General features: G+C 36.8%; 1 protein-coding gene across 1 annotated transcript in view; it reads left to right on the plus strand.

The window, feature by feature from the left end:
• The window catches only part of gemin5 (gem (nuclear organelle) associated protein 5), a 50,464-nt gene that overhangs the window by 30,653 nt on the left and 7,539 nt on the right, over positions 1-12,272 (plus strand). The window contains exons 21-25 of the mRNA XM_056446870.1: positions 670-817; positions 899-1,018; positions 5,349-5,559; positions 5,706-5,960; positions 9,234-9,396. Coding sequence (XP_056302845.1) covers positions 670-817; positions 899-1,018; positions 5,349-5,559; positions 5,706-5,960; positions 9,234-9,396 — 897 coding nt within the window. The remainder of the gene's footprint in view (positions 1-669; positions 818-898; positions 1,019-5,348; positions 5,560-5,705; positions 5,961-9,233; positions 9,397-12,272) is intronic.

The following is a 12,272-nucleotide window of genomic DNA, read 5'->3' on the forward strand; positions in this document are numbered from 1 at the left end:
TATATAATAGGATACACTGTGGGGAAAATTGCATGCTCTGTTAAACATCACTTATTTATGTTTGAAAAAGCATGACATCTTGTAAAGATAGATATTTTTGTAAATTAATTATATTCATGTTGATTATTTGATTAGAATTATAAGTTTAGTCTCATGTTCATTTTGTTGGTTAAAAAGTTCAAAATGATTGTGGTGTAACTCTCCACAGACCTTAATACAAATATTAAGTATTTAATATTATATTTCTGGATATAGAAATTCATAGATTATAAAGTTTAAAAAGATAATTAATTACTCCTAATTTATAATCATTTTATTTATACATTCTATTACTATTATTTTCTATTACTATTATTCTATTACTTTCATACTAACGTGTTAACTATTTTAAAGGTCAAGCAAAACTCTCCGGAGACTCTAATAAAGTAACAAGATTACCTTTTTTGGAAGAATCACTTGAACTTCGGCAGTTTTTTTGAACATCTCGTCCAGTCAATGTTGTTTCACCATTAAAGTGAAAAGATGTTCCATATGGATTTCTTTATATTTCATTTTGTGTGTGATTTACACTCAGAACGATGTGCACATTTAGCTTTCCATCATCATTGTGTCTCTACTTGTTCTTCTATAAACCTTCTTCATTGTTTTTTCTGTATTTTCCATACTCAGCGGGTTACCAGGTTTGGTTGAGGACTGTTGAGGCGTACGTCAAGCAGCTCTGCCATCATGAGCAGTTCCTCAAAGCAGCTTCACATCTTTTGTCCATCCACAAACTCTACGAGGCCATCAGTCTCCTTAAGAGCCACCAGTTCTACCGGTCAGAAAAACACCCTCTGGAACGCGAATGCTGTTTGCTCCGAGCTGAAGGTTAATGTTTGTGCTTGTTTTCAAACTCCAGGGAGGCCATTGCTTTAGCCAGAGCCAGACTCCAGCCGGACGATCCAGTGCTAAAAGATTTGTACATGAGCTGGGCTGCGGTGCTAGAGAAGGACGGACACTACGCCACTGCTGCTAAATGGTAATCAAAGCGGTTTACAAAACACTGTGGAGGTCTGTTTAAATGTATGCAAACTATTCACGCTGATCTAAAAAATTTGGTCACACTTTATTTTATTGTACAATTCACGCTATTAACAAACCATTAACTAAGACTTTTAACTCGATAAACTACTAATTAGCTGCTGATTAACTCTTTCCACGCCAGTTGTCATCCACCACCATAATCTTGATGATTTTCACCTAAATTTGACGCTCCTCAGAATATTTTTGGCTAGGAATATATGACTGTAGTATATATCAAATACCAAGCCTCTGCGTTCAAACAACAAAACCGCTTTAAACAGCAAAAATCAGTCCAAGGAACTCGAAAAATATGGAAAAACCCTGTTTGTAACCCTGATGAAGGTAGTTTGCTGAATGCTGAAATGCAGTATGCTGAAATGCATAGTTTTTTTAAGGATTAGCCATGTGAAGAAAGGGTTTTTAATATTTTTTTCCACATTTTTTGAGTGCCTTGGACTGATTTTTGCTGATTATTTTGATGAATACCTTACTCAGAGCACCGAGAGCTACCCCTACTTTTTGTTTGATTTTGAACAAAACAGCTTTTTTTATTCTATCCTCATGTGGTCATGTTTTATCTCCACATTTATTTTTAAGTGAAAACAACTAAATCCAAAACTACAAAGCCCTGTGTGAAAAAGTGTTTGCCGCCCTGTTAAAACAAATGGAACCATGAACATATCCTGAAGGAGAACGTCTGGCCATCTATTAGTGACCTCTTGGGTTCTAAAAGCACGAAGCACAACAGCAAAGTCCACTTCTAAATGAACTTGCAGAAAAACAAAAATGAAGACTGGACTGGCCTAGTCAAAGTCCAGACCTGAATCAAATTGAGATACTGTGGCATGATTGTAAAAAGTCTGTTCATGCTCAAAAGTCCTCCAATGTGGCTGAATTACAACAATTCTGCGAAGATGAGTGGGCCAAAAGGTAGGATTATGGCTATTAAAATAAGATTATACTTTGTAAGTGCTAATTAACAGTTAGTATCTTAATAGACCGGTAATAATCCAGTAGTGAATGGTGTGAATTGGTACTTGAACTAAAGTTTTACTGAACATTTGCTCACCCCCATGTGGTTCCAAAAATATAGATTTCTTTCTCTGTTGAACACAAAGGAAGACTTTCTTGGAAAAATGTTGGATTAGCCATAGTAGCAAAACATACTGTGAATTCAATGCCGTCCATTTTTTTATATAATTTCTCAAATAATCTGCTTTGGTGTTCAACAGAAAGTACTGTTTGTCAAAGTATTTCACTAAGTATTTAACACTAGAACTACTAAAGCTGGAATTATGCTTTCGCCTGGCGCCACATCGGACGAGGCTTTTATACTTGCTGCGTTAGCCATTGTGATATTCTTTAAAATGACAGGGGGGCGGTCAAAAGAAACTGATCTTAAAGTCAAATAGATAAACAGAGAAGTAGAAAGTATCCAGAACTACGTTATATCATTAACATCACTCAGTATTTTTAAACAAATTATTTTTATTATTTGTATAAATTATTTTAATGATAAAAATCCTTATAAGCATTCAAGATTTTTTTTTAACAAACTTGGATACATCTCTTGCTTTTGACAGTTTTACTTAATAAAGTTTATAAAAATATTAAGGACAACAGAACATGAGTTGCTCTACAAATATATATTTTTAATTTAGGCAAGAATAAAAGCAAAAAAAAGTACTAAAAAATACAGATTTTTTTTTTAGATTTAGGCCCTGTTTACACTTAATACCTTATCATTTTAAAACGCATAAGTTTTACGGTTACACCATCCGTCCACACTATGCCGGAGTTTTCGAGCCCCGAAAACTGAGCGTTTTGAAAACGCAGAAGAGGCCATTTTGGTTTTAAAATGCTGCTCCTCTCCATCTCAGTGTGGATGGGGGGGAAAACGGAGACATCTGAAAACAGAGACGGGGCTGCAGACTTCTGATTCTGGCTTTTTCCTCAATATTAAGTAGCCTACACACAGTTCAGTCTTGCATCTTCTCCTTGTAAGTTCAGACTTCTCAAGTTTGATATGGAAAACAAACTCCACAGGACACGTTGGGTAAATCTTTAAAGGGAACAGTGTACTTTATAACCTCATTCACATCACCCTGGCTATGTTGTTTTACTTTCTTAACAATAAAATGAAAACATGATATGAGCAATTGCACGTTTTCATTTTGATGTTAACTTAACAGACACTAAAAGTGTTGAGGCATCGTGTAGCTACATAATATGACCATCATCTTCATGCGTATTTATAACAAAACGGAGTCTATAACATTACTGCCTCCTTTCATTTTCATTGAAAATATGAAACATACCCTGTGTCTTTCACTGAATATCAGTGTTAATGATCAATATTGGCCATTATAAAAGTATAACGTACAACAAGTTTATACAATATAGGAAATAAAGGCAATCAATCAGTTAAATGTGCAGAATCAGTGTATGCGGTTACATTAATATATGAACCTATCTTAGCGCCCAGCCAAAACACATTACCTGAGAACAAGTAATAGATTCAAAAGACTAAAGTTGGGGAATATGTCATTCGATATAGATGACAAGATTAATTAAATATCACGTTTAACAAATATAGTGACATTAGATCCAGGCGTAGATCCTTGATGAACAGTCCCGTGTGTACAGCTGTCATAGATGTGCTCAAAGCATGCTGCAGTGTATGCCAGAGTGTGTGTGTGTGGTCATGTGATGTGCGTTTTCAGCGGTTTATTGTAGACGCAAAGTTGTTCAGAAACGCTAGTGTGTGGACGCAGATCATTTTCATTCTAAGACGCCTTTTTAAAACTAAAACGTATTGGTGTAAACAGAGCCACAGTTAACAGAGGTTTAACAAACATATCCCTCAGGTTTTTCCAAGCCTTTTAACAAAAACTTTCCTCCTTTCCCACAGCAGTTGCAATTTCTAGCCAAGAATTATTGATCGTCTGGTTATCTCTATGATCACGGATCATAAAGACGTGTGTACAGTCATACCTGTTTCAGACAAAATCTCTTCAAAGTGGTTTTTATTCAACTCAAATCAAACTCGTTTGCTCGTGTCTCAAAAAAAAAATGTATGCTCCGCCAGCCAAAATCATGTCTCGCACAGCCAAAGCGAACCTCCGCAAACACAGTGATGATGTCACATTTGCCGCGCACACTCAAGCGATCCAGTGAACGCGTCGAGTATAAATCAGGCGTGTGTGTGAGCAACAAGAACGAATGCCTAACATGGCTGACGGTGTCCGTCACTTAAAAGTTGTTTAGAATTAAATGTTTTGAGATGGTGTGACCAAAGTCCCTTTTAAGAATTCTATAGTCTTTGGTTTGGCAATGCGTAGTCGTGTGTGCCTTTGATGTACCCTTGATGCTTCTTACGTCCTTGTCGCAGCACCAGTGGCAGCCAAAATTGCAAGTTTTAGTCTTTTAATTGTGATTAATCACGATTAACCCCTCAAAAGCAAAGGAAGCCTCATTTAGAGCTACCTATCCATTTTTATGAAAAACAAGGCATTTTCAGATGGGAAGGCAAAACTGCTTAGAGATGAGAACGGATGTAATCTCCGCTCTCTTCAATGTCCAACTCGAGGCAACTACAATGGTTAGAAGAGCGTCGGCTATGTAAAAAATGCTGTAGATTTGGTGATAATTTCAGCAAAATCTGAAAGTTGATTTATGTTACACAGTTGATAATCTGTACAAACATGGAACAACGTAGTGGATGATTTGTTAAATTGTTTGTGGCTAGTGAAAATATTGTAGAAGTGATCATTTGAGAATGTAAATACTTGCAGAGATCTATAGAAATAACGTGTTGCATGTTAATATTTATCTGTTTTCTACCTACAAATCATTGTTGACAACTATTGAGATTCATTAATATGATCAGTGTCTTCACATAGAATGAATATCATTAATTATTAACAATAACATATCATTACAAGTAAATGAAGCAGATTTGTTATTTGAGAAGTGTATCAAACTGGTAGCCCTTCACATTAATCGGTATCCAAAAAGTAGCTCTCGGTTTTAAAAAGGTTGGTGACCCCTGCTCTAACATAACGAAAAGGTAGTCCATTTGAACAGTACACTTGTTAATTGACAAAAGTAGAAAAAAAAGATTCTCAATTTTCTCAAGTTTGATTTTGAAGGCTGCCACGCCAAAAAAAGTTGAGACTGAGACATGTTAAACGCAATGAATTAACACATCACAGATTCTTTATTTCATAGCAATACCTCCAACTGAGTAAAGTGACTTAAGCAGTGTGTGGCTGTTCTCTGTTCAGTTACCTGGCCACAGACTCCAGCTTTGATGCAGCTAAAGTGATTGGGAAGAAAGGGGATGTGACATCACTGAAGACGGCGGCTCACCTGGCACAAATAACAGGAGAAACAGAGCTGGCACACTCCCTCTCTCTGAGGTGCGCCAAAGACATGATCGCCACCCAGGACTGGACCGCAGCACAGGACGTCCTGAGGACACAAGACTCACTTTTGGTTGGTTTCCATATTTATTTATGTGACTAACCAGCAGTTTCTATAATGAAGTTGATTCTAAGGCAGAGATACCCAAAACTAGCACGTTAAACTCCACTGTGCCATAAATGTGATGTTTTTATTGTAATAGTTATATTTCTGGACAGGGTCACCGGCTGGTGTTCAGTGTGAATGAGATTCTCACTCAGAGACTGGCGGACACAGATGTGGTCAGCTGGAGTTCGTCATCTTCCCACTGGTGGTCTTCGTCGCGCGAGGAGGTCTTCTTCTCGGCGGTGTTCAGAGTGTGGCAGAGAGAGTTTGGAGTGGATCCTGCTGACGTTCACAAACTGAAGACTCTCCATCAACAGCTGAAAGCCATCGAAAATCCTCCGCTTACCACTACTGGACCCGTCAAACAAGTATGTGCGCAAATAGAAGCTATAATATCAGATAACCAGCTCTGTTGATCGATTAATCAATGCATCACGCATTAATCACAATCATGGTCTCTGATAAATTTCGATTAACAATTTAATACTGTAAATATGCAGTGTTATAGAAATAAAGAAACAAATGACAATCTAGTTTAAGGAAACGGTAGTTTTATGATCTTATTATTAATTATTTTGAACTTTTCTAAAGTGTAAGTGGAGATGTCAGTTGTCATCAATTAGCTGCGCTGTTATATTGAAGTAAATTTGGCCATTTACTATGTCCAGTGGTCTCCTGTAAAAGCAGTGGAAGTACTTTCTGCAAACTGACTCACTTGAACTTTTTCAGTCTGTATTGTTATATCATTTCGCCTTGATAGTATCTGGTATGGTGGATTTAGTGCTGGAATGAGTTTGCTTTGACATTTGTTTTGTTGATGGCACTTCATCTTTCTTCATCTACACACATGCATCAGATTCCTTGCAAGATTTCTTAAGGGAGGTAATAATACTGACTTAAGCAGTTTTTACTATACACTACCGGACAAAAGTCTTGTCATCAATCCCAGTTGTAAAAGCAACTAATAATAACTTAAATAACTTGTAGTTGATCATTTGAAAAAGTGGCAGAAGGTCGAATTTTTTTATTTTATTTTTTTTCTTGTTTTTTTTCCCCCATGAATCATCTGTTGAACTGCATCCCAGAACTGCATTACAGACATACAGTGTCATCCTGCAACTGTTTTGCAGCATATAAAATAACATTTCTTACTTTCCAAAATGGGAAAAATTTTGTTTTTACTTTCTGATATTCAAAGCAAGTTAAAAAAAATTCTAAGTTAAATATGCATTAAAAAAACAGTCAGGAAAAAGTGTTTTATGTAAATTCGGGCCACAAGTTCACATATTTGGACATATATTTTCTCTTAAAGTACATCATATCAAAAGATGATACTTTTTATTCTAATTAGGTTCCAATAAACCCAAATAGCAAAGAGAAATAAAAAATGCATGTAAAAAAACACTTTAGGCCTTGAGAGGTTGTCATATAATATTTTATAGTACTGAAAAGTTATTAATAATTCCTGTATAATAATTATATATAACAAATAGATATTTACATTTAGCAGATGCTTTTATCCAAAGCGACTTACAAATGAGGACAAGGAAGCAATTTACACAACTATAAGAGCAGCAGTGAACAAGTGCTATAGACAAGTTTCAGGTGTGTAAAGTCTAAGAAGCTAAGCATTAGTAATGTTTTTTTTTTTGAGAGAGAGAGAGAGAGAGAGAGAGAGAGAGAGAGAGAGAGAGAGAGAGAGAGAGAGAGAGAGAGAGAGAGAGCGAGAGAGAGAGAGAGAGAGAGAGAGAGAGAGAGAACAGTTAGTGGTATAGCCAGAGAGGCAGTTAAGATTAGGAAGGAAAGTGGAGACTGAACAGTTGAGTTTTTAGTCGTTTCTTGAAGACAGCAAGTGACTGCCGTTCTGATGCAGTTAGGGAGTTCATTCCACCAACTGGGCAGATTGAATGTGAGAGTTCGGGAAAGTGATTTCTTCCCTCTTAGGGATGGAACCACGATGCGACGTTCATTCACAGAACGCAAGTTTCTGGAGGGCACATAAATGGAGTGACATGTGCTCTTTTGGGTTCATCAAAGACCACTCGTGCTGCTGCATTCTGAAGCAGCTGAAGAGGTTTGATAGAATTAGCTGGAAGCCCGGCTAGTAGAGAGTTGCAATAGTCCAGTTTGAAGAGAACAAGAGCTTGAACAATGAGTTGAGCTGCATGTTCAGATAGAAGGGTCGGACCTTTCTGATGTTATAGAGTGCGAATCTGCAAGATCGAGCAGTTCTAGAAATGTGGTCAGAGAAGTTTAGTTGGTCATCAATCATTACTCCAAGGCTTTTTACCATTTTGGATGCAGTAATGGTTGCCCCATCCATCTGGATTGAAAAGTTATGGTGTAGAGTCGGGTTGGCAGAAACTTCAAGCATTTCCGTTTTCGTGAGGTTAAGCTGAAGATGATGATCTTTCATCCAGTGTGAAATGTCTGACAGGCAGGCTGAGATGCGAGCTGGAGCCGAGGGATCATCAGGGTGAAAAGAGAGGTATAGCTGGGTATCATCAGCATAGCAGTGGTAGGAAAAACCATGTTTCTGGATGACTGTTCCTAAAGATGTCGTGTAGATGGAGAAAAGAAGTGGCCCAAGAACAGAGCCCTGAGGTACCCCAGTGTTTAGATGCTGTAGGTTGGACACCTCTCCCCTCCAAGACACCCTGAATGACCTGTCCGAGAGGTAAGAACTGAACCATTGAATAACAGTGCCTGCAACGCCCAGTGACTCAAGCGTAGATAGCAGGATCTGGTGGTTTACAGTGTCAAAAGCAGCTGATAAATCCAGCAAGATGAGGACAGATGATTTAGAGTCTGCTTTAGCCAGTCTGAGATCCTCCACGACCGAGAGCAGGGCAGTCTCGGTTGAGTGGCCTTTCTTAAAGCCAGATTGCTTGTTGTCCATGAGGTTGTTTTGAGTATATATGGACTTTATCTAATTTTTCTTTTGAGATGTATATACAGTTGAAGTCAGAATTATTAGCGCCATTTGCATTTTTTTTCTTTTTTAAATATTTCCCAAAAACATGTTTAACAGAGCAAGGAAATTCTCACAGTATAATATTTTTTCTTCTAAAGAAAGTCTTATTTGTTTATTTCAGCTAGAATAAAAACAGTTTTAAATTCTTTAAATCCATTTTAAGGTCAATATTATTAGCCCCTTTAAGCTATTTTTTTTCGATAGTCTACAGAACCATCGTTATACAATAACTTTCCTAATTACCCTAACCTGCCTAGTTAACCTAATTAACCTAGTTCAGCCTTTAAATGTCACTTTAAGCTGTATAGAAGTGTCTTGAAAAGTATCTTGTGAAATATTATTTACTGTCATCATGGCAAAGATAAAATAAATCAGTTATTAGAAATGAGTTATTAAAACTATTATGTTTAGAAATGTGTTGAAAAAATCTGCTCTCCGTTAAGCAGAAATTGGGGGGAAAATAAACAGAGGGGCTAACAATTCTGGCTTCCACTATACTTTACTGTACAGCATATCATAGTTAATTGTTATTGATCCTTGTATAAATTATTAAATTAAGTAAATAAATCATATTATATTGTCTGTCTTTATCTGTAGACTAGAATGAAGTGTATCTTTTAATGTCATGTTAATCACCAGTATTTGGCTCCACTTTTGTGCTCCTCAGTTGTTATCTCACATCTCATTGGACGTGACGCTGTGTGCCCTGAGTGAGCTGTTGTGTGATTGGTCGTCTGTTGTCGAGCAGTTGTTGCGGGCTCTGAGTCGAGCTTCAGAAGCGGGAAACTTCACACTGATGGCAGAGCTGAGCCTGCTGCTGTTTCCACATGGTCAGAGATGCTCATCTACACAAAACAACAACACACAATCACTCCACATCACTACTGCCTATTATAGAAAATCATATAAAAAAGAGAGAGAGAGAGAGAAAGAATTATGGGCTACGTCTGAAATCGCCTACTACACAGTTGGTACTAGATTTGAATTTACTACACGACCATTAGAAAAGTACGTTCTATATAGTAGGAATAATACTCGGACATACTACATCCACTATTTGTCATTTTCACATGACTTAGCCACATAAGATATGTCGCTTCACTCCCATTCGCGTATTCTTTCATGTGGTATTATGGGATAGCCAGAAGTAGTAGGTCATTCTCGCCTACTGTTTTTCAAATACAATGAATTCAGATATATTACTCGGCTTGCATTCTGTTTTTAGCGTACTATATAGCAGGGGTTTTCAAACTTTTAGGACACACGCCCCCCACCCAAGTTTGTCCAATTTCACTCACGCCCCCCCAGGCACCTTTCCCTCGAGCCAAAATTATAATGCATGCGCAATCGTCATTCACATATTACTTGCTGCATTTAAAGTGCTCAGAATTTATTACATTGAAACATAAATACATAGCTTACCTGATTCAGTGCGATGACTGAGCCTGTTTCTGTGAGGACAGCATGCTAATCTGTAGTCGGATTCCTGACATGACTAACCACAAATCATCTTCCACTGTCAATCTAAGTATGAGCCATAGCATACTTGTTTTGATGTGCATACATACAGAAAATGCTGCTTCGCAAAGCCAAGTTCACAGAGCCCTGATGGTGTGATTGATCCAGTCAAACATTGAGTATTACATGGGCAACAATACTTTAATAGGATTTTAATATGATTAAGACAATACTCTGATTAGGAGTCACCATGTAAACAGCGATTTTTTTTTTTTTTTTTTTTTTTTTTTTTTTTTTTTTTTTTTTTTTTTTTTTTTTTTAATTTATTTTTTTTTTTGATTACCCTAATCTGGCTAAAGTCATAACTGAACTAAACAGTAATGGAATTAAGATGTGGAGTGTGCATATATTAGGGGCATTATGGGAGTAAACACTGCAATCAAACTATTACCGTCATGTAGGACTTTTCGCAGCATTTTGTGACAAGATCCACACACGCGGCTGTCAGTAAAGGACCGCATACACACAGACACACATCACAAATGCGGAAGTTTTTTTTCTTTCCATTCGACGTGCGGTATCAATAAAAGCAACACTCTTCCACCAGTCCTTCATATTCCCATCAAATACCCCAGTTTGTCACAGGGGCATGAATGAAATGTTCATGAGTAAAAGTTAGATAGCCGAACTGCAGTTAAAGTTGAGAAATTGAAGATGAAACACCCAAATTTACATGAGACTCTGCAGACGTGAATAGCCTGGTGATGCAACATTCCAAAAGCACTTCATGTAATTTAATTATTGTCTTTTTCAGGTTAAGGCAAATAACTATTACTGATGTCCATGTAAGCGTTTTAAAAAGCACCCGCTCCATTTCATGTGTATATATTTAACTGGAACACATTAACTCTACAGGTGCCTGATAGTTAGCTGTGGAACTAAGTTAATCATATTATTACCTCTAGTGAATGCATAAAAATTGTCATAATTTACTCGAGTGCACGGCTAAATGTCTCGCTCCCCACTGTTTGAGAACCCCTGCTATATAGTATGGAAGTATGCAATTTCGGACGCAGCCATGGCGTATAAGTACAATATGGTGTACCAGTATTGTAGATAATCAAATTTAAAGAAGAAAAAAGAAATATATTTATGTTGTAAAATGTAAGGACAATTGTGATATAAAAAAAAAGGATTTTAAAGTTATCTTTAGGGTGTCATTATATTCTTAAAGGGGTTGATGTATTTCAGCTGAAACAGAATATTGAGTAGGGGGCGGGGTTTTCTTTTTGAGCATCATTCCCTCATAGCAAACTAACGGTAAAAGGGGCAGGGCTAAGAATATTGTGGCTGAAGCCGTCAAACTGATGTCATCAGAGAAAAAATACCACTCCAAACGCGGAAGCAAATGGTCCAATTTATTTTTTTTTGTGGATTATCTTTCATGGATTAATTGTTCACCAAAAGAATAACAATGTGTGCTAGCAAAAGAAACACTGTCAATTTTGATTTCACACAGACTTTAAATATAATATTTGAAACTGAATAGTATAATAGTGCTATTATCAGCTTCCAGAAGTAAAAACTGCTTTTCAACATGCTGAGTTTTTTAAAGATTGGCGATTGACTTGATATGACTTTTGTTGAAGCTATTTGTTCACATTGTCAACCTACATTCAAAACAGTCATGTTTAATTCACCATTTACAAAAATAAAAATACATTAGACAAGACACTAAACAGAAAGTTCTACCACTCTACCATATTTAGAAATAAATATATATTAAGCTCCGCCCACTATCATGAAGCACTACAAATAATGTAATTGTGTCAGTCTACCTATGTTTGTTAAGTCGTGACGTCCACGCTACTCATTTGAATTGAAAATATTTATGACCACTTTTTAGTCCTACTGTATCATACATTAAAGGGATTTTTTTTTTTTTTTTATAAAATCAAGGTGTAAACAAAAGTCTCTGGACTCGCTGCATCACAAACACCAATATTTTAACAATTTATAAAAAATAATCACTTTCTGGCCATCGGATATTAGGCATGGACATATACAGTATATTGCAGTAGTGATTTTCGAAAGCACTACAGCGTTTTGTAAATGTTTATTAACACCATTTGTTGAGTCTCCCCATACAGTTTAATATAGTGCTTGGACCCGGAAGCCGCTTCACGTGACATCACACTTAACAAGCGGATACTGTCAAAATGTTTTGGTTGCATATTTTGCCTTAAAC

This window comes from Danio aesculapii, chromosome 21, assembly GCF_903798145.1.
Source record: "Danio aesculapii chromosome 21, fDanAes4.1, whole genome shotgun sequence".
NCBI classification, from domain to species: domain Eukaryota; kingdom Metazoa; phylum Chordata; class Actinopteri; order Cypriniformes; family Danionidae; genus Danio; species Danio aesculapii.